This window comes from Leucoraja erinacea, chromosome 5 (genome assembly GCF_028641065.1).
Source record: "Leucoraja erinacea ecotype New England chromosome 5, Leri_hhj_1, whole genome shotgun sequence".
Lineage (NCBI taxonomy): Eukaryota > Metazoa > Chordata > Chondrichthyes > Rajiformes > Rajidae > Leucoraja > Leucoraja erinaceus.
In genome coordinates, this window is record NC_073381.1 from 22368231 (window position 1) to 22389255 (window position 21025).

At 42.0% G+C, this 21025-nt stretch overlaps 1 protein-coding gene across 5 annotated transcripts in view; it reads right to left on the bottom strand.

Annotated features, from left to right (window-relative positions):
• fbxo25 (F-box protein 25) overlaps positions 1–20703 on the bottom strand; it is a 41806-nt gene extending 21103 nt beyond the window's left edge. For 3 of the 5 annotated variants that reach the window (XM_055635231.1, XM_055635233.1, XM_055635232.1), the window contains exons 1-5: positions 20506–20703; positions 9865–9965; positions 8290–8339; positions 8117–8209; positions 1344–1437 (exon numbers count right to left, since the gene is read on the bottom strand). In XM_055635231.1, the coding sequence (XP_055491206.1) occupies positions 1344–1437; positions 8117–8209; positions 8290–8339; positions 9865–9965; positions 20506–20651 (484 nt within the window). In that variant the 5' untranslated portion in view covers positions 20652–20703. Of the gene's footprint in view, positions 1–1343; positions 1438–8116; positions 8210–8289; positions 8340–9864; positions 9966–10352; positions 10433–14712; positions 14721–20505 lie in introns of all 5 variants that reach the window. The other 2 variants (XM_055635234.1, XM_055635230.1) reach the window with 2 other exon arrangements.
• Positions 20704–21025: the final 322 nt, after the last annotated feature.

A 21025-nucleotide genomic window follows, 5' to 3' on the forward strand; every position in this document is an offset into this window, starting at 1 on the left:
GCACAACCTCATCTATTGCGTCCGCTGCTCTAGATGTCAGCAGATGTGATATCGTTTTTTTTCCCAACACACTATAGCAAAGGATGTGGGTTCCTCTGGATGTGCAGAGGAGATTCACGTTTGGGGAGTCTGCACCCAAGAACATCGAATTTATTTTGTTAGTCCTTGCTGTCTCCTCCCCTTCCTCAGCCCCCCTGCTGTCTCCTTGGTGAGATTCCTTTTCCCTTTTTTTTTCAGTCCCCTTCGGCACGAAACGTGATTTGAGTTTCTCCAGGAACCTTCGACCAGCATCTGCAGTTCCCTAAAGGGATATGGGTCAAACACAGGCAGGGGGAACTCAAGTAGAAGAACTTGGCCAGCATGGGCAAGAAGAGTAGAGCCTGTTTTTCGTGGTAGACACCATAAATCAAATATGAAAGGACAGACAGCAAATTTGGGACTAAGGAATTCAATGGTCACAGCTCAAGGAATAGGTATCAAATTTCATGATTGCACAAATGGGACTATAGAAAGGATGTGTTCCTCTGGATGCAGAGGAGAGGACTGCAAGAAGAGTTGTGGAAAAGAGTAAATAAAATGACAAATGGCAATCAAAATTTGTTTCAATGGTATGGGTATCAAAATCATGGCATGGGATTAAGATGAGAGGAAAGAGTTGTAAAAGAGTAAATAACAATGGCAATAATAAGTCATGCAGTTGCATCCCAGCCTTGGTCATTCACAATAACCTCCACAAATCCAGTTGCATGCGGCACAATGACGCAGCTCGTAGGGCTGCTTCCTCACAGCACCACCGACTCGGATTTGATCCTGGCATCAGATGCTGTCTGTGAGTATACGGAGTTATATATTCTTCTGAGAAATGGACGGGTTTCCTCCGGGTGCTCCGGTTTCCTCCCACAAACCAAACACGTGCGGGTTTGCAGGTTAATTGACAGTCTGGGATGAGAAAGTGGGATAACATAAAACTAGGGAGAATGGGTGATAGATACTGAGTGGAATCAGTGGACCAAAGGGCCTGTTCCCACTCTACTTTTCAATTCAAGTGACCTGCCTAATATCCTACTACTATAGATCAAAATAAATGTTCTGGTTTGACATTATGGTTCGTATTTGTACACAGCACCTTTCCAATCTCTTCTGTTTTAAATACCCAGTCTGCCATTCTGGTGAAATACCACTCTGCAAGTGCCAAAAGAAAGAAGAAAATATGCTTACTGTACATCCTCTGAACTTAAAATTTAAACAAATTGCAACAAAATCAAAAGGTATTGGCAAAAAGTGATTTAGTATAGTTTGAAGACCACACGGAACATTTTTAATCTTTAAAAGATGAAATTTACCTTTCCGAACAATCTTTTCCAAAATATTGAAGTAATTCTTCTGTGCAGCTCCACTTAAAGAGGTTAACTGCGAGTTTGCTATTAGTTGAAGAAGCTGTTAAGTTAAAAAAGTATTACAAATATCAATGAATTGCACTTCACTGCAGGCTAAATGCACTTATTAAAATTAAAATCGAAAATCCTTCCTGTTCAGTTGACTGCTTCGCGCAATGAATTACAGCCACTGGCCACGCAATATTTCACCTCTCCACCAATTCCAATATTGGTGGCCAGTGGGGAAGGGGCGTTCTGGAGCCCTAGTATGGGTTTTGTGGGCTGAAGGGTCTGGTTTCCAGAGAGCTAGTATGGACATTGTGGGCTGAATGGATTCTTGGGCTGGCTGCTCAGTCACTCAAGCCTGGTGTGCTCTGGCAACTCACTCATGGCTGGTGGGCTGGCAGTTGACTCACGGATATTCCTTGAAATTCCATTTCAAGCAGGGTGCAAGACCACCAAATTCAAGTGCAGTTTCCTACCACTTCAAGCAGGGTGCAAGGCCACCAAATTCAAGTGCCGTTTCCTACCACTTCAAGCAGGGTGCAAGGCCACCAAATTCAAGTGCAGTTTAATGCCATTTCAAGCAGGGTGCAAGGCCACCAAATACAAGTACAGTTTCATGCCATTTCAAGCAGGGTGCAAGGCCACCAAATTCAAGTGCAGTTACAATGGGTAGAGGAGATTCGGACATTACCCTGGCTTATGGAAGGATCGTTCAAAACCTGGATAAGAGAGGGGAAGCAGTTATTCCCGAGTCTGGTGGTGTGCGCTTTCAAGCATCTGTATCTTTTGCCCAACAGGAACGGGGAGAAAGAGAAATGACCTGTGTGGAACAGGTATTTCATTATATTAGCTGCTTTCCCAAGGTAGTGTGGCATGTCGATGGATTTAGTGGAGGGGGAGTCTGGTCTGTGTGATGGAATGGGCTACTTCTACAACAGTCTGCAATGTCTTGCTGTCTTGGGTAGAACTGTTCCCATCCCAAGCTGCGATGCAACCCAATAGTACACTTTTGGTCCCCTAATTTGAGGAAGGACATCCTCGTGATTGAGGCAGTGCAGCGTAGGTTCACGAGATTGATCCCTGGGATGGCGGGACTGTCATATGAGGAAATATTGAAAAGGCTAGGCTTGTATTCACTGGAAGGTAGTCAAAATTGCTGGAGAAACTCAGCGGGTGCAGCAGCATCTATGGAGCGAAGAAAATAGGCGACGTTTCGGGCCGAAACCCTTCTTCAGAGTTGTATTCACTGGAGTTTAGAAAGGGTGAGGGGGGGAGATCTTATAGAAACATATAAAATTATAAAAGGACTGGACAAGCTAGATGTTAGCTAGAAAAATGTTACCAATGTTGGGTGAGTCCAGAACCAGGGGCTACAGTCTTTGAATAAAGGGGAAGCCATTTAAGACTGAGGTGAGAAAAAAAAAAATCATGGTGTGATTGACAGGAGAGCGAATCTCAACATTTTTTTAAACATTAATGTCTTCTATTTTTCATCGATGGGAAAAATCCTCTGGCTCAGACAGCTGGAGGGGGACTCTGAAGCATGTGGATCACGCGGGACGGGCGCATGGAGAGTCGTGGAGTTGCGCGTGGTATCGCGCGGCGCTCCAGGATTTCGTGCTGCATGAAATCCTCGCACGCCACCTGAGTGACGTATCGCATACACACGCTGATGCATTGGGCACGCAAGCTGATGTATCGCATGGTGACGCATGGTTACATCACCGTAAATGAGGCGCAAATGACGGCAAAGTGGGACTGGCCCTTAAGTCATAAAATCATAAAGCAAAGAAACCAGCCTTTGGCTCAACTCGTTCACGCTAACCAAGATGCCTCATTCAAGTTGATCCCATTTGCTCAACACATCCTATCCATGTATTGGGGTGGTATCTGGACTGCCCACTAAATGGTAGAGGTGATTTCCCTTAATACATAACGGGGATGGCATTCTATGAATAGATATTCCAGATCAGCGGTGCAGAATTGAACTACTCACTAACAGGACCCAAGGACACTGGATTAAATTTAGATCTCAGATACAGTGAGTCGACTGCTCTACCAGCTGCACCGTTGCATTATCTTGAAGAAACAAGCAAAGACTACAAACAAAGACAAGGTGCTGGAGTAACCCAGCAGGTCAGGCATCATCTCAGAAGAACATGCATTGGTGACATTTTGCATCAAGGACCTTCTTCAGACTGATTGCAGGCGAAAATGGCAAGGAAAGAAGGGCAGGTAAGTAATAGTCCAGATAACTGTGGGAGTCAGCAAGTTTGTAGTAGGCACCAGTCGATTATCTATTCTTGAAATTGAGACAGGAATATTAAGAAAGGGAAAGAGAAGTCAGAGATAGTCCAAGTAAATGCAGGCAGAGTGGAAGTTGGTGGTAGAGTTAATGAAATTAGTTCTGCATGGGTGCAGGAAACCCCAATTCAGTCATCACTATAGTGTTTGGAACGGTGTACTTTTGGATCAAGGACTGTTCAACCTAAACACTAAAAAGCCAGGCATAGCTGGGACCAATGACAGTGCCCATGGCTCCGGTAAACTGGTGACTAAAATTAGAGCACATGGTATTGGAGGTAGGGTGTTGACATGGATAAAAAATTGGTTGGCAGACCAGAAGGAAAGAGTAGGAATGAACGGGTCCTTTTCAGAATGGCAGGCAGTGGCGATTGGAGTGCCGCAAGGCTCGGTGTTGGGGCCCCAACCGATTACAATATATATTAATGACTAGACCAAGTGGGACCCGTTAGGTCCCATGTTCACACGGGAGGGCTGTTCCCCCGACGCAATTTTCCACCTCTCCACCAATTCCAATATTGGTGGCCAGTGGAAGGGCTTTCTGGAGTGGTTCTTGGGGTGACAGCTCAGTCCCTCAAGCCTGATCTGCTGGCAGCTCACTCATGGCTGGTGGGCTGGCAGTAGACTCATGACTATTCCTTGAAATTCCATTTCAAGCAGGGTGCAAGGCCACAAAATTCAAATCCATGTTCCTACCATTTCAAGCAGGGTGCAAGGCTACCAAATTCAAGTGCAGTTTCTTACCTCTATGAGCAGGGTGCAAGGCCACTGAATTCAGGTACAGTTTCCTACCACTTCATGCAGGGTGCAAGGCCACTGAATTCAAGTGCAGTTTCATTCCCCTTCAAGCAGGGTGCAAGGCCACCAAATTCAAATGCAGCTTCATACCATTTCATGCAGGGTGAAACCACCATAAAACCACACAAAACACCAAACTCACAGTTCAGTAGACATTCAATGTGTTCAGTTGATTCACAGCTCAGACAGAGTCGTGACCTCTCCCTCCCCCATCATGCAGAGACTGAGCCACACCCACACTTCTGGGTTTATAACCCCTCCCCCTCCCACCAGAAAAGGTGCGACTTTCATGGCGTGATTGATTGGAGAGATTCTCAACGTTTTTTAAACACTAATAACGCTTTTATTTTTCATTGTTGGGAAGAATTCTCTACACCTGCTCAGCAGAGGGGGACTGAGTAAGATGGCCAAAAAATCACAGCCGTTAGTGGTAGCGTTTTATCTATAATCAATATACGGTGCAAACAGGAAGTAAGTGCATTTGCAGTAGTGCCTTTTAACTTCAAGCCAAAGCACCCAAGCCACCATTTGCAGTAAGTAGTGCCTTGCAACTTCAAGCCAAAGCTCCCAAGCCACCATTTGCAGTAAGTAGTGCCTTTCAACTTCAAGCCAAAGCACCTAAGCCACCATTTGCAGTAAGTATTGCCTTTCAACTTCAAGCCAAAGCTCCCAAGCCACAATTTGCAGTAAGTAGTGCCTTTCAACTTCGCCAAAGCACCCAAACAGTAGTGCCTTTCAACTTCGCCAAAGCACCCAAACAACCATTTGCAGGCAGTGCCTTTTAACTTCAAACAAACCATATTTTCATTTTCAAACCACATTAAGGGGTCTCACAGTTGTGTAAACATTTGTTCAGTGTTATTCAGAGCTCAGAGAGACGTGACCTTTGGCTTCATTCATCTTGCAGAGACTGAGTGACGCACACCACTTCCTGGTTTTATAGTCGCTCCCCCTCCCTCCAGCAGGGGCAGCAGAGAGAATGGTGATTTTTAAAAAAACGTAAATATCTTTCTAATTTGTCATCGATGGGAAATATCCTCCGCACCCGTAAGGCGGAGGGGGGCTCTGAGCATGGTGGCCAAAAATGACGGTCGAAGGTGGCGGCGTTCTGTCGAAAATCGCAGCACAGTGGGCCAAAAGCAGTCAAGATCAGAGTTTTAGTAATATAGATTTGGAAGAGGGAATTAGAAGCAACACGGATGACACAAAGCTGAGAGGCAGAGTGAACTGTGAAGAGGATGTTAGGAGGATGCAGTGTAACCTGGACAGGTTGAGTGAGTGGGCAGATGCATGGCAGATGCAGTATAATATAGATAAATGTGAGGTTATCCACTTTGGCGGCAAAAACAAGGGGGCAGATTATTATCTCAATGGGGTTAGGTTAGGTAAGGGGGAGGTGCAGCGAGACCTGGGCGTTCTTGTACACCGGTGACTGAAAGTTGGCGTGCAGGTACAGCAGGCAATAAAGAAAGCTAATGGAATGCTGGCCTTCATAACAAGAGGATTTCAGTATAGGAGTAAAGAGGTTCTTCTGCAGTTGTATAGGGCTCTGGTGAGACCACATCTGGAGTATTGTGTACAGTTTGTCTCCTAATTTGAGGAAGGACATCCTTGTGATTGAGGCAGTGCAGCGTAGGTTCACGAGATTGATCCCTGGGATGGCGGGACTGTCATATGAGGAAAGAATGAAAAGACTAGGCTTGCATTCACTAGAGTTTAGAAGGATGAGGGGGAATCTTATAGAAACATATAAAATGATAAAAGGACTGGACAAGCTAGATGCAGAAAAAATGTTCCCAATGTCGGGCGAGTCCAGAACCAGGGGCCATAGTCTTAGAATAAAGGGGAGGTCATTTAAGACTGAGGTGAGAAAAAACTTTTTCACCCAGAGAGTTGTGAATTTATGGAATTCCCTGCCACAGAGGGCAGTGGAGGGCAAATCACTGGATGGATTTAAGAGAGAGTTAGATAGAGCTCTAGGGGCTAGTGGGGTCAAGGGATATGGGGAGAAGGCAGGCACGGGTTATTGATTGGGGATGATCAGCCATGATCACAATGAATGGCGGTGCTGGCTCAAAGGGCTGAATGGCCTCCTCCTATTTTCTATGTTTCTATGTTCTATGTTACACTTTAAACTTGAAGAAAATGTGAGTGGTCAAAAGAGTTGTTGAAAGGGAGCACAAGTTCGCCAGGCAGAGGAGAGCATTAGAGGGAAACTAATTTGATCTTGTTTTAAGGAAGAACCGGGACGCCTCGAGACCTTCCTGGTGGTGGGGATGTAGTTGTAAATGGATTGGACGTTCATCGGTACTTCATTTAAGTGAATGGATTTGCACTAGATACATCATCCATGGCTTATTGAGTGCAAACAAAAGTGTTTTGGGCCTGCAAGTGCAGCATAGCTCGGGCTTTACAGCTGGACAAAGCACCAAGAGATTAGATCTACAAACTCATCAATCTCACCACTCACCTATAAGCCAGGCCAATTGATAGTGGCCAATTAACCAACAAACCCACACAGCATTGGGGTGTGGGAGAACCCAGAGGAAACCCATGCAGTCACAGGGATTACAAAACTCCATGTAGAAGTCACAATCAACCCTAGTCTATGGAGCTGCGACGCAGAAGCCATACTGGTTGTACCAGTTTGTCATCAGTAACAGAAAAGCAATTGAATGAATTGGAAGCTCACCACCACATAGCAATGTTACAACATTTTGAGATTTTAAAAATCAAGTCTGCAATTTATCCCATCAGATAAAGCATAACAGTAAGTTTAATTTGACACCAAATTCACTTTCATATCTCAAGTATTAAAAAAGTTATGGCCATTTTCATACTCGGAAATTAGCATCTTGTTCCCTATTGATTTTCAATAGACATTACAAAAAAGCTGTGATCTTGGATAGTCAAAAGCCCATTTCTTAAGGAAAGATTAACATTTTTAAATAGCCCAAGTGTCCAAAGATTATTCACAAATAATTCACAATATAACATGATTTTTATATCTAATTTACATTAATTTATAGGCCAAATGGAAGGAATTTAGTGTTCAATTGCTGTAAATAAATGCCCATTTAAATCGGCTTTCTAGTGGGTTCCTGTGAACGCGCTGGTTTGGAACGTTCACATCGCGCTGGATTAGTGCCCTCAAATGCCGAGAAAAATACTGCGGGATATAAAAAGCCCAAAATGAACTACTCGCTATAGATAACTTTATATACAGGGTTATATACATGCCCCATTTAATGTAAAAATAAGGTACATACCTTTAATTGTTTGCTTTATAAAACCCTGGGGCTGCGAGAGGTTGCGGAATGAGAGAGTAATTTTAAAACTATTATAACTATTATTCGAGGCCTATAAAACTAATAATACCTTTTGCGACCGGGTCTTGCAGCGATTTTTCGTTAATGATTTACTAGGCTGAACATCTGCGATTGGAACAGCCTAGTAAAAATCGCGTTTTAAACCCGCCCCCTCCAAACAGCGCCAAAATCGCGGACATGGCTTTGGGCAGATTCCCAATGACGATTCAGGTAGGTTTTGTAACATACCTACACCACACTACTTATGCTAATTCAAAAGGCATATATACTCTCTGCAATTCAGAGAGTAGTTTAACAACTTACTTTAACAACATAGTTGAATCTTCTCATGTCTTCAATTGCACTTGAAAAATCCAAACGGTTAAAAGCTTCTCCCAGTGTACAATAACCATGTCTCTGGAAGTGAAGATGGAAGATTTAAAGACAAATTGCATTCAAGAGATTGGCAATGACAGCCATGTACAAAAACAACCTACTTCTCTAGTACTTCCTTTATGAACATGGATCCACTTTTCCCGATAGAAGTCTGTAAAAAAAAAAAAATCTGAATTGTAGTTTATTTTGTGAATACGTTTTAAAGATTGACACTTTCTGTAGATTGATGATGCATGTGAACCAATCACACATAAGCCAGCATCACTAACTCCACCCCACTATAACACTTATACTAACACTCGTTCCCGGCACTGGCAGTTCGAGCAGTTAGGATGCACTGACAACCTGTTGTCATCAACGCTGTTAAGTTTTAGTGCTCATTAAAGATGTGTTTAAATCAAACACGGTTTCTGAAGGCAGAAATATACTTCCCACACTCAAAATCAGAGTGATAGTGTGGAAACAAGCCCTTCAGCCCAACTTGCCCACATCAGCCAACATGTCCCAGCTACACTAGTCCTACCTGCCTGCACTTGGTCCATATCCCTCCAAACTTGTCCTATCCATGTACCTGTCTAACAGTTTCTTAAATGTTAGGATAGTCCCTGCCTCAGTTATCTCCTCTGGCAAGTTGTTCCATACACCCACCACCCTTTGTGTGAAAAAGTGAGCCCTCCTCGATTCCCCTACTATGGGCAAGAGATTCTGTGCATCTACCTGATCTATTCCTCTCATGATTTTATACATTTTCATTTGTATCAAATCATGGCCAAGGAAGAAAATGGCCTACATCGACACTCCCCGACTTACACAAAGGTTACGTTCTGTCAACCCTTACGCAGTCAGATTCTACACATCAGAATCACCTCAAAACCAAATAGAAACAAAGACCTGCAGACGCTGGTTAATATACAGTCAGGCAGCATTTCTGGAAAACATGGACAGGTGACTTATCTGGCTAGGTCTGATTCAGTGTGCCGAGTTGATCTAGCACTTTGTGTCGTTTCATCTTGAAACTAGGCGCCAATGGCGTTGGTCTGCACCAGTGAGCCCTTCTTCACCATTTGCCACACTATCCGATTGACACAACTGTTGTTGCGATCGTATTGTAGTCCCTGGTTGACCGTGCTTCCTTCAGGCCGCCTCCACCGACAGGAATCTCTCGGTCGTGTGGGGCTCCCTCCCCACTCATCAGCTGCTGCTGCTACTTCTTCCTGTCAGCTGTCTCTTTGTCCACGCCGGCCTAAAGAAAACGCTGTCAGCCAGGGGCTACAAAGTGATCCTCACAACATCCAGTAGCTAGTTTTGGACGTGTAGAAAGGAAATGCAGATGCTAGTTTATAACAAAGATGGATACAAGGTACTGGAGCAACCTAGCAGGTTAGGCAGCATCTCTGCAGAAAAGGAACAGGTGACCCTTGTTCAGAATGACCAAAAACAGACTGTCTTGTCATTTTCCAAAACAAATCACTCATGTCTTCCTACTGTGAATCAGCAATTCTGATCTTAATAGATTACTGTTAAGCTTGATTACTTGCATGGAAATAAGACCATTCAAGGACCAAAAATATTAGCAAAAATAAACAGCAATTTAATTTGGTACTAAACACAATGACTAAATAATACACCCAGAAAGTGTCAATTGTTCGCTTTTAATTGAAGGTGAAAAATCTTACATTCACTTTGTGTGCTAATGTTAAAGTGATCTTTCTTCCGCTTTTTTGCTGCCACCTCACAGTCTTCAACAATTTTATTGTCGTTGCTCTCTTGTTGCAATCTATGGCAAAACATAAATGATGTCAAATATGAGTTAAACAAAATATGCACACATATATTGAAAAGAAAGGAAATAGTAAAAATTGGAAAGAGCCATGGTTTAAGGGAAATTGGACATTTGGTTCGGGAAAAGAGAGATCTACAATAATTATATGCAGCATGGAGTAAATGGGGTGCTTGGGGAGCATAAAGAATGTAAAAAGAACCTTAAGAAAGAAATTAGAAAAGCTAAAAGAAGATATGAGGTTGCTTTGGCAAGTAAGGTGAAAGTAAATCCAAAGGGTTTTTACAGCTATATTAATAACAAAACGATAATGAGGGATAAAATTGGTCCATTAGAGAGTCAGAGGGGACAGCTATCTGCAGAGCCAAAAGAGATGGGGGAGATATTGAACAATTTCTTTTCTTCAGTATTCACCACGGAGAAGGATATTGAATTATGTGAGGTAAGGGAAACAAGTAGAGTAGCTATGGAAACTATGAGATTCAAAGAAAAGAAAGTACTGACACTTTTGAAAAATATAAAAGTGGATAAGTCTCCGGGTCCGGACAGGATATTCCCTAGGACATTGAGGGAAGTTAGTGTAGAAATAGCAGGGGCTATGACAGAAATATTTCAAATGTCATTAGAAATGGGAATAGTGCCGGAGGATTGGCGTACTGCGCATGTTGTTCCATTGTTTAAAAGGGGTTCTAAGAGTAAACCTAGCAATTTTAGACCTGTTAGTTTGATGTCAGTGGTGGGCAAATTCATGGAAAGGATACTTAGAGATTATATATATATATAAGCATCTGGATAAACAGGGTATGATTAGGAACAGTTTCAACATGGATTTGTGCCTGGAAGGTCATGTTTGACTAATCTTCTTGAATTTTTTTGAAGAGGTTACTCGGGAAATTGATGAGGGTAAAGCAGTGGATGTTGTATATATGGACTTCAGTAAGGCCTTTGACAAGGTTCCTCATGGAAGGTTGGTTAAGAAGGTTCAATTGTTGGGTATTAATGGTGGAGTAGCAAGATGGATTCAACAGTGGCTGAATGGGAGATGCCAGAGAATAATGGTGGATGGCTGTTTGTCAGGTTGGAGGCCAGTGACTAGCGGGGTGCCACAGGGATCTGTGTTGGGTCCACTGTTGTTTGTCATCTACATCAATGATCTGGATGATGGTGTGGTAAATTGGATTAGTAAGTATGCAGATGATACTAAGATAGGTGGTGTTGTGGATAATGAAGTAGATTTTCAAAGTCTACAGAGAGATTTAGGCCAGTTGGAATAGTGGGCTGAAAGATGGCAGATGGAGTTTAATGCTGATAAGTGTGAGGTGCTACATCTTGGCAGGACAAATCAAAATAGGACGTACATGGTAAATGGTAGTGAATTGAGGAATGCAGTTGAACAGAGGGATCTAGGAATAACTGTGCACAGTTCCCTGAAGGTGGAATCTCATGTAGATAGGGTGGTAAAGAAAGCTTTTGATGTGCTGGCCTTTATAAATCAGAGCATTGAGTATAAAAGTTGGGATGTAATGTTAAAATTGTACAAGGCATTGGTGAGGCCAATTCTGGAGTATGGTGTACAATTTTGGTCGCCTAATTATAGGAAGGATGTCAACAAAATAGAGAGAGTACAGAGGAGATTTACTAGAATGTTGCCTGCGTTTCAGCAACTAAGTTAGAGAAAGGTTGAACAAGTTAGGTCTTTATTCTTTGGAGCTCAGAAGGTTAAGGGGGGACTTGATAGAGGTCTTTAAAATGATGAGAGGGATAGACAGAGTTGACGTGGATAAGCTTTTCCCCACTGATAGGGAAGATTCAAACAAGAGGACATGACTTGAGAATTAAGGGACAGAAGTTTAGGGGTAACATGAGGGGGAACTTTTTTACTCAGAGAGTGGTAGCTGTGTGGAATGAGCTTCTAGTGGAGGTGGTGGAGGCAGGTTCGATTTTATCATTTAAAAATAAATTGTACAGTTATATGGATGGGAAAGGAATGGAGGGTTATGGTCTGAGTGCAGGTAGATGGGACTAGGGGAGAATACGTGTTCAGCACGGACTAGAAGGGCCGAGATGGCCTGTTTCCGTGCTGTAATTGTTATATGGTTATACAAACACATGCAAAACCATTTACAACTAGCTAAAAATATTAGAAACAAGCAATGATTCTGAATAATAATTTGAATTTATTAAAATCATGAAAAGTCAATGAAACAGTAATTATATCATTGACAACTGAGTTATTAGCCATAGTAGCAACATAGAAATAACATTACGTCACAATTTACGTTTAAGGAGCTGGAAGCTGCAATCAGTAGACTCAAGGCTAGTAAATCACCAGGCAGTGATGGGTTTCCACCAGAATGGTACAAGGCCTTTAAGAAAGAGCTAACACCTCTGCTCCTGTCTTGCTTTAACTGGACCCTTAAAGAGGGCAGGGCTCCCCCATCGTGGAAGGAAGCAATTATTACCATTTTACCCAAGGAAGGCAAAGACAAAGAGCAATGTAAAAATTTCTGGCCAATCTCAATTTTAAATGTAGACTACAAACTATTTACCTCAATCATTTGCAAAAGACTCGAGACTTTTGTCCAGATCTGATTAATGAAGACCAAACTGGATTTATTCGGGGGCGTCAAACACAGGATAATATTAGAAGAACCCTCCATGTTGTGGATAATGCTCAAAAAAAGGATACAAATATGGTCCTGGTCAGTTTAGATGCAGAAAAAGCCTTTGATAGTGTTAGTTGGGTATTCTTATATGAAGTACTGAGGAGATTTGGTTTCAATGAAGATGCAATTCAGTGTATTAAAACAACGTATCAGGAGCCTACAGCTAGGATTAAGGTAAATGGAAACGTATCAAAAAGGATCCAGTTGGAGAGGGGCACAATGCAAGGATGCTGTCTTTCTCCTACTCTCTTCGTTTTGTATATTGAACCCTTAGCACAAGCAATAAGGCAGAGAGAAGACCTGCAGGGGGTCAAAATAGGGTGGGGGGAAAGAACATATCTTTCTATAGAAGACAAAGAACATGTATTTTCGTTGATGATATCATTATTTTTCTTGAACGACCAGATATATGTCTCCCAAATCTAATGAACCTATTTAAAACATATGGATACTACTCAGGGTATAAATTGAATATAACAAAAATACAAATTCTTTCATTCAATTATTCTCCATCCCAACAAATCAGAGTTGCATATAATCTGAAATGGAACTCTAAAATGATGCAGTATCTTGGTGTAACTATAACCAAAACACTTTCCAACTTGTTTGAAACTAATTATAACAAAATTGGAGAAAACATCAAAAAGGATGTTGAGAGGTGGTTGACCCTTCCCCTAGACTTCAGTGCCAGAATACAAACGGTAAAAATGAATAGCCTACCTAAACTACTATATTTATTCCAATCTCTCCCAATTAATGTCCCCCGAGATAAATTCATAGCCTGGGATAAAATGATCTCTAGATTCATTTGGAATAGCAAAAAACCAAGAATAAAACTAACAACACTTCAACTGCCGAAAAGCAAGGGTGGAATGGCTTTACCAAATCTGAGGAAATACTTTTATGCAGCTCAACTCAGACCTCTGGCTTGTTGGTGTAGACCTGATTATGAATCTCGATGAAAAGAAATGGAAAGGGAGATACAGGGTTACCAGACCCAGATTTTGGTGGGAGACAAATATCTGAGAGGGGCTTTGAGACATGCTATGGATCCAATAGTAGCATTTACGTTAGAAATATGGAATGTTATAGTGGAAAAATACAAATTAAAAAGAGGGGTTCACGCATTGAAGTGGTTCACATATGACTCAAAGTTTAAGCCAGGGGTGTATGATTCAAAATTCAAAGAATGGGCACAAAAAGGCATAACGGCAATGTATATAGTTTCAGAAAATGGCGAGCTTATGAGCTTCCAAGATTTAAAGTCAAAGTATGGTCTCGAAAACAAAGATTTGTTTTGATACTTGCAATTAAGAGACTACTTTACAAAAGAGATAAGGCCAGAACTAGATGATCAAGGTGAATGGGGATGCATACAAACAGAAGGGGTCTCGGGTCATCTCTGCTTTCTACCAAGCTCTGGTGGGAAGCGGGGGAGAAGCAACGCTCTACATGAAAACAAAAAGGGAAGCAGAATTAAAGATTCAAATAACAGAAGAAGAATGGTATAACACCCAAAATAAAAAGCAGACAACTTGCTGTCCAACAACACTGTTGGAGGCTGTGTGGGAGTACGGAGGCAGACCACTCACATATTTTCTGGAACTGTGTAAAGATAAGGCCATACTGGGAAAATGTTAACGCAGCTGTAAATAATATCTTGGGTTATAAAATCCCAAATACCTGCCCTGTGATGTATCTGGGGCGTATTAAAGATAGTGTAAAAGTAGAAGATACATATTTGATTAAAGGTTTGCTTGCAGCAAGTAAGAAGGCCATTACCAGGCAGTGGCTTAATGAAAAAAGTCCAAAACAGGAACAGTGGTTAGAAATTGTGCGAGACATCTTTAATATGGAGAAATTGACATATTCCTTGAGAATCAAGGAGAATTCATTTGAGAAGATCTGGGAAAAATGGACTGTTTATTTGAGCCATAACACCAATTAGATAAATGCCGAGCTAGATATGGGAAGATTGCGTTATATAGAACTAGATGGTATGTTTGTATGAATGTTGAATTATCTCCAGATAACTAATCAATGTAATGTTTTTTCTTTTTTTAATTTGGTAAGTGAACCACACGGTCTTATTCCAATTTTTTTATTTATTTACTTCTTTTTTGCCCCTCCCCCCGATCTACTTATTTTTTTATTTTGATTGCTGTTTTTCTTACTTTGTTTTATTTATGGTGATGGTGTTGCACTGTTTTGTATATATCTCTTAAAAATCAATAAACATTTAAGTGTTAAAAAAAAAAAAAACATTGAAATACATGGAATTTAGTTTTAAAAGAGCTCTGATTCAATGTTAGGAATACGGTGTTTTTCCTCTAAAGCCAAGTTCAAAATGTATTATATTTTAATATAATAATACATTATATTGTCTATTGTATTAAATATAAGGTTATAAGGAATAATAGTAGAATTAGGCCATTCGGCCCATCATGACTACTCCACCATTAAATCATGTCTGGCCTATCTCTCCCTCGTAACCCCATTCTTCTGCCTTCTCCCCATAACCCCCCACACCTGTACTATTCAAGAATCTATCAATCTCTGCCTTAAAAATATCCACTGACTGCCTCCACAGCCTTCTGTGGCAAAGAATTCCACAGATTCACCGCCCTCTGACTAAAGAAATTTCTCCTCGTCTCTTTCCTAAAAGAACGTCAATCAATTTTGAGGCCATGACCTCTAGTCCTAGACTCTCCCACTAGTGGAAACATCCTCTCCACATCCACTCTATCCAAGCCTTTCACTATTCTGTATGTTTCAATGAGGTCCCCACTCATTCTTCTAAACTCCAGCAAGTACAAGCCCAGTGCCGACAAACGCTCATCATAGGAATATAATCATCATAGAAAACATCATAGAATATAATGCATTATATATTTTATACCAGAGCCTATCATCTGTATTAGGCTAGTTACTGGAGAGGATTCAGAGGGATATGTATTAGGATAGACTGGGGCTGATGAGGGATAATTAGCATGGTTTTGTACATGACAGGCTATGTCTTATGAAGTTTATTTATTTAAAGAAGTATTCAATAAGGTTGAAGGGCCAAGGTCTTTGATATGGTTGAGAAACAAGGAAGTGCAAATGCTGGTTTACAAAAAAGTGCTGGAGTAACTCAGCAGGTCAGGCAGCGTCTCTAGAGACCATGGAATGGTCTTTCGGGTCAGGACCCTTCTTCAGACTGATGGGTGCTCTTAAAAATCTGAGGAAGTATGTGCTGATGTTGGAGAGGGCCCAGAGGAAGTTTATGACAATGATCCCAGGGATGATTGGGTTAACCTATGATGAGCGTTTGACGGCACTGTGAGTGTACTCGCTAGAATTTAGAAGGATGATACATAGAAACATAGAAAATAGGTGCAGGAGGAGGCTATTCAGCCCTTCGAGCCAGCACCGCCATTCATTGTGATCATGGCTGATCGTCCCAAATCAACGATGGAGGACATCGTTAAAACTTACCAAATAGTGCAAAGCCTGGATAGAGTTGATGTGGAGAGGATATTTCCACCAGTGGGAGAGTCTTGGACCAGAGACCATAGCCGCAGAATAAAAGGACATACCTTTAGAAAGGAGATGAGGAGGAATTTCTTTAGTCAGTGGGTGGTGAATATGTGGAATTCATTGATACGGAAGGCTGCAGAGGCCACGTATATTGATTTTTTTTAAGGAGGAGATTGATAGATTCGTGATTAATAAAAGTGTCAGGGGTTATTGGGAAAAGGCAGAATGGGGTTTGAGAGGAAAAGATAGATGATTAAATGGCGGAGTAGACTTAATGGGTCAAATAGCCTAATTCTGTTCCTACAACTTATAAACTTATGAAAAACATTTTGATAGAGAATGTGTTCCAAGGTTTATAAAGAGAGCATGTTACAAAAGCTTTGCCTCCTGCTGGATGAAGATATGGCTGCCAATATTGATGCAAAGGATATTCTAGAAACCAAAATAGGAGGTTTACATTAGTCGTGTGGAAGGTTTATACCTCCACCAACTCAACAGTCAAGGTGTTACTCAGGTGGAAGGAGGGATTAGAAATAAGTGCTGACTTTGCCAGTGATGCCCAGATACCAAGAATGAAAGAAAGCAATAGATAAAAACATTTAAATTGCACTAAGGCCAAAAGGAAAATGCAGCCCTAACAGATTCTGTGGAACACTGACAAAAAAACCCTCTTAAAGAGCCATCTGTGGAACCAGGAATAAAATATCAAGAACACTGTGTGCAAAAGCCATATAATCTGCAATGCACCAATCTGGCTTGCGAGTATACTGGAAAAATGGTTGATGGATTTTATACAGAGATATGCGAGGTGTTGCATTTTTGGAAGACTAACATGGGCAGGATCTACACAGTAAATGGTAGGCCTCTGGGTGGAGTCGTAGAGCAGAGGGATCGAGAAGTGCAGATACATAGTTCATTGAAAGTTGCACCACAGGTAGATCGGCGTGGTCAAAAAACCTTTTGGCACACTGGCCTTCATCAGTCAGAGTATTGAGTATAGAAATTGGGAGGTCATGTTGCAATTCTACAAGACGTTGGTGATGCCGCATATAGAGTATCGTGTTCAGTTCTTGGCACCATGTTATAATGAAGATGTCAAGCTGGAAAGAATTGCAGAGAAGATTTATAAGGATGTTGCCATGACTGGGGCGCCTGGGCTACAGGGAGAAGTTGAGCAGGCTAGGATTCTATTCCTCGGAGGGCAGATCTTACAGAAGGGTACAAAATCGTGAGAGGAAAAGATCAGGTAGAAGTACAGTATCTCTTGCCAGAGTAGGGGAATAGAGAACTAGAGGACATAGGTTTAAGGTGAGAGGGATAAAGATTTAATAGGAACCCGAGGGGTAACTTCTTCACACAAAGGGTAGTGATTGTGTGGAACAAGCTGCTGGAGGAGGTAGTTGAGGCAGGTACTATTGCAATGTGCAAGAAACATTTGAACAGGTACATGGATAGGACAGGTTTAGAGAGTTATGGGCCAAACGCAGGCGGGTGGGACTAGAGTGGATGGGACACGTTGGTCGGTATGGGCAAGTTGGGCCGAAGGGACTGTTTCCACTGTATTACTCCAAATGGCAAAAGCTTTTTTTCCCCTAGGGTAAGGGAATCCAAAACTAGAATATAATGGTTGAAAATGAGAGGAGACCTTAAAGGGAACAGTGCAAGTTTTTTTCCCCACACAAAGGTAGCTGCCAGTCGGTAGAGGCTGTTGCAGTTATAATGTTTAAAAAACATCTAGACAGGTACATGATTTGGAAAGGTTTAGAGGGAGCTGGCTCGTATGCAGCTAGCTCAAGTTAGCATAGACCAGTTGGACCAAATGGCCATGTCAGTGCTGTATAGCCCTGGACTCATACAGCCGAGAAATAGTGGAAGCGGACCCTCTTCGGCCCAACTTGCCCATGTCAACCAACATATCCCATCTACATTAGTCTCACCTGCCTATGTTTGGTCTATATCCTTCTAAACCTATCCTATCTATATACCTGCCCAAATGTATTTCAAACATTGTGATGTACCTCCTCAACTACCTCTTCCGGTAACTTGTAAAGTATGTGTCAACATTAAAATGTTATTTTTCTAATATAGGTTGTACTCTAGCCCCTGCCATATCAACTGGTCCTCTAAGGAATCTATCATACCATCAGACTACATGTGTTGACAAAGAATCTAAACACAAGTGTGATCCTGGAAGAGAAGCAGGCAGTTGGCACGGGTAAATCCCCTGACAGACAGTCTGTTGCCCAAACCAGTGAATAGCCACATAAAGATGAGAAAATTCCCTGTACCATGTGTCTAAAGGTCCAGATGTGGGGTTGAAATTCAACTTGAGGATGTGCCATTTAAATACCCTAAACTTGTGTAGTAACAGAATATGGACAAAAAGGCATCAACCACAGGCTGTCATCTCTGGCACGGCAGATGGATAAATCACAGTTTGGTAATAAATAAAATAAATAAATATGCAAAGAAGTAGAATAACAACATTGCTTACTTTGCAGGAAAATTGACTAATACAGGATGAAAGGCCAATAGAAATGCTTGAACAAAAGTTCAAGTTGAGGAAATGCTTTATTTATGAAACAATAAGCCACTGTCAATCATATACTTATGAAAGTGATTTCCAATTAGAATATAGAAAATTTCCAATTATAATACATAGTTGTGTGCACTGCAAACTACCACAAGTTAACCTGTATCCTTGTAGCATGATGCTTGTATCCACAAATTTTATGGCGTATTCATAATGTTGAATGATGATATTCTGCAACCACCTACAAGTGAACAATTTCCATCTCCATCTTCACACGGTCCAAAAATAAAGCTAATGTACACGACTCTTTCACCCAGAGGGCAATTGCAATCTGGATCACCCTGCCAGAGCGGATGGTGCAGGCAGGCTGTCTTCATTGTTTACAGAAATATCTAAACATTCACTTGTATTGCCAATGCATTGACAATCACTGATCTGATGCTGGTAAATGGGATTAGCATGGATAGCGTGGAGATGTAGGACACTGATTATTTCTGTGCTGTACATCCGTGACTATGAGTATGGGGTCAAGTCAAGCTTTCTCACTCTTTTCATCTCTTTATCCCAGCAATTAGTAGCAATGTTACAAAATTTTGAGATTTTAAAAATCAAGTCTGCAATTTATCCCATCAGATAAAGCATAACAATAAGTTTAATTTGACACCAAATTCACTTTCATATCTCAAGTATTAAAAAAGTTATTGCCATTTTCATACTCGGAAATTAGCATCTTGTTCCCTATTGATTTTCAATGGACATTACAAAAAAGCTGTGATCTTGGATAGTCAAAAGCCCATTTCTTAAGGAAAGATTAACATTTTTAAATAGCCTAAGTGTCCAAAGATTATTCACAAATAATTCACAATATAACATGATTTTTATATCTAATTTACATTAATTTATAGGCCAAATTGAAGGAATTTAGTGTTCAATTGCTGTAAATAAATGCCCATTTAAATCGGCTTTCTAGTGGGTTTCTGTGAACGCGCTGGTTTAGAACGTTGACAGCGCGCTGGATTAGTGCCCTCAAATGCCGAGAAAAATACTGCGGGATATAAAAAGCCCAAAAGGAACTACTCGCTATAGATAACGTGATATATAGGGTTATATATATGCCCCATTTAATGTAAAAATAAGGTACATACCTTTAATTGTTTGCTTTATAAAACCCTGGGGCTGCGAGAGGTTGCGGAATGAGACAGTAATTTAAAACTATTAGAACTATATTATCGAGGCCTATAAAACTAATAATATCTTTTGCGACCCGGTCTTGCAGCGATTTTTCGTTAATGATTTACTAGGCTGAACATCTGCGATTAGTACAGCCTAGTAAAAATCGCGTTTTAAACCCGCCCCCTCCAAACAGCGCCAAAATCGCGGACATGGCTGTGGGCAGATTCCCAATGACGATTCAGGTAGGTTTTGTAACATACCTACAATTAGCCTTCTGAATCTACACTGCATCAACTTCAGGGCAAATACATCCACTTAGAAAGAGGTCAAAACTACACCGTGTTCCTAATGCTGGCTCACGAAAGTTCTGTACAATATCAACAAGACTCTTTCAATAAATGATCACACAACGGTATTTCAACAATGTACTGGCTGCAGAGTGGGAATGATGCACCTTGAAAATGATGTTTTTCGAAAGATACTAAGTAGATGCATCCCTGTGTCTACAATATTGTGTTTATCAACAATACTCTAATGCGGAACCACCAAAATGCGATGGCATATTTAGAGCAAATCAACACCCGGTCTTCTTCACAGCCGCGTTCCGTGGCGTTTGTAAAGCAAAGGTGTGCAGCGGGTACCTTACCGTGTGCACAGCTGCCTTTCTCGGTGACTGCCGTTAATGTTGCTCTCCTCCTCCTCCTCCCGGTATAACTGGGAGCGTTTCCACCCGTCCTGGAATTTCACCCAACACTCTCCCGGGGATCGCCAATCCTGCCCCAAGAACGGCATGGCGAGCCCGGCCCGGCACAGCACAGCCCGGCACAGCCCAGCCCAGCCCAGCCCAGCCCGACCCGGCACAGCCCAGCACAGCACAATCCCAGCCCAGCTCGACCCGACCCGGCACAGCACAGCACAACACAGCACAGCACAGCACAACACAGCCCAGCACAAGCACAGCACAACACAGCCCAGCCCAGCCCAGCCCAACACAGCCCAGCCCAGCCCAGCCCGGCACAGCCCAGCCCAGCCCGGCACAGCCCAGCCCAGCCCGACCCGGCACAGCCCAGCACAGCACAAGCCCAGCCCAGCTCGACCCGACCCGGCACAGCACAGCACAGCACAACACAGCACAGCACAAGCCCAGCCCAGCCCGGCACGGCACA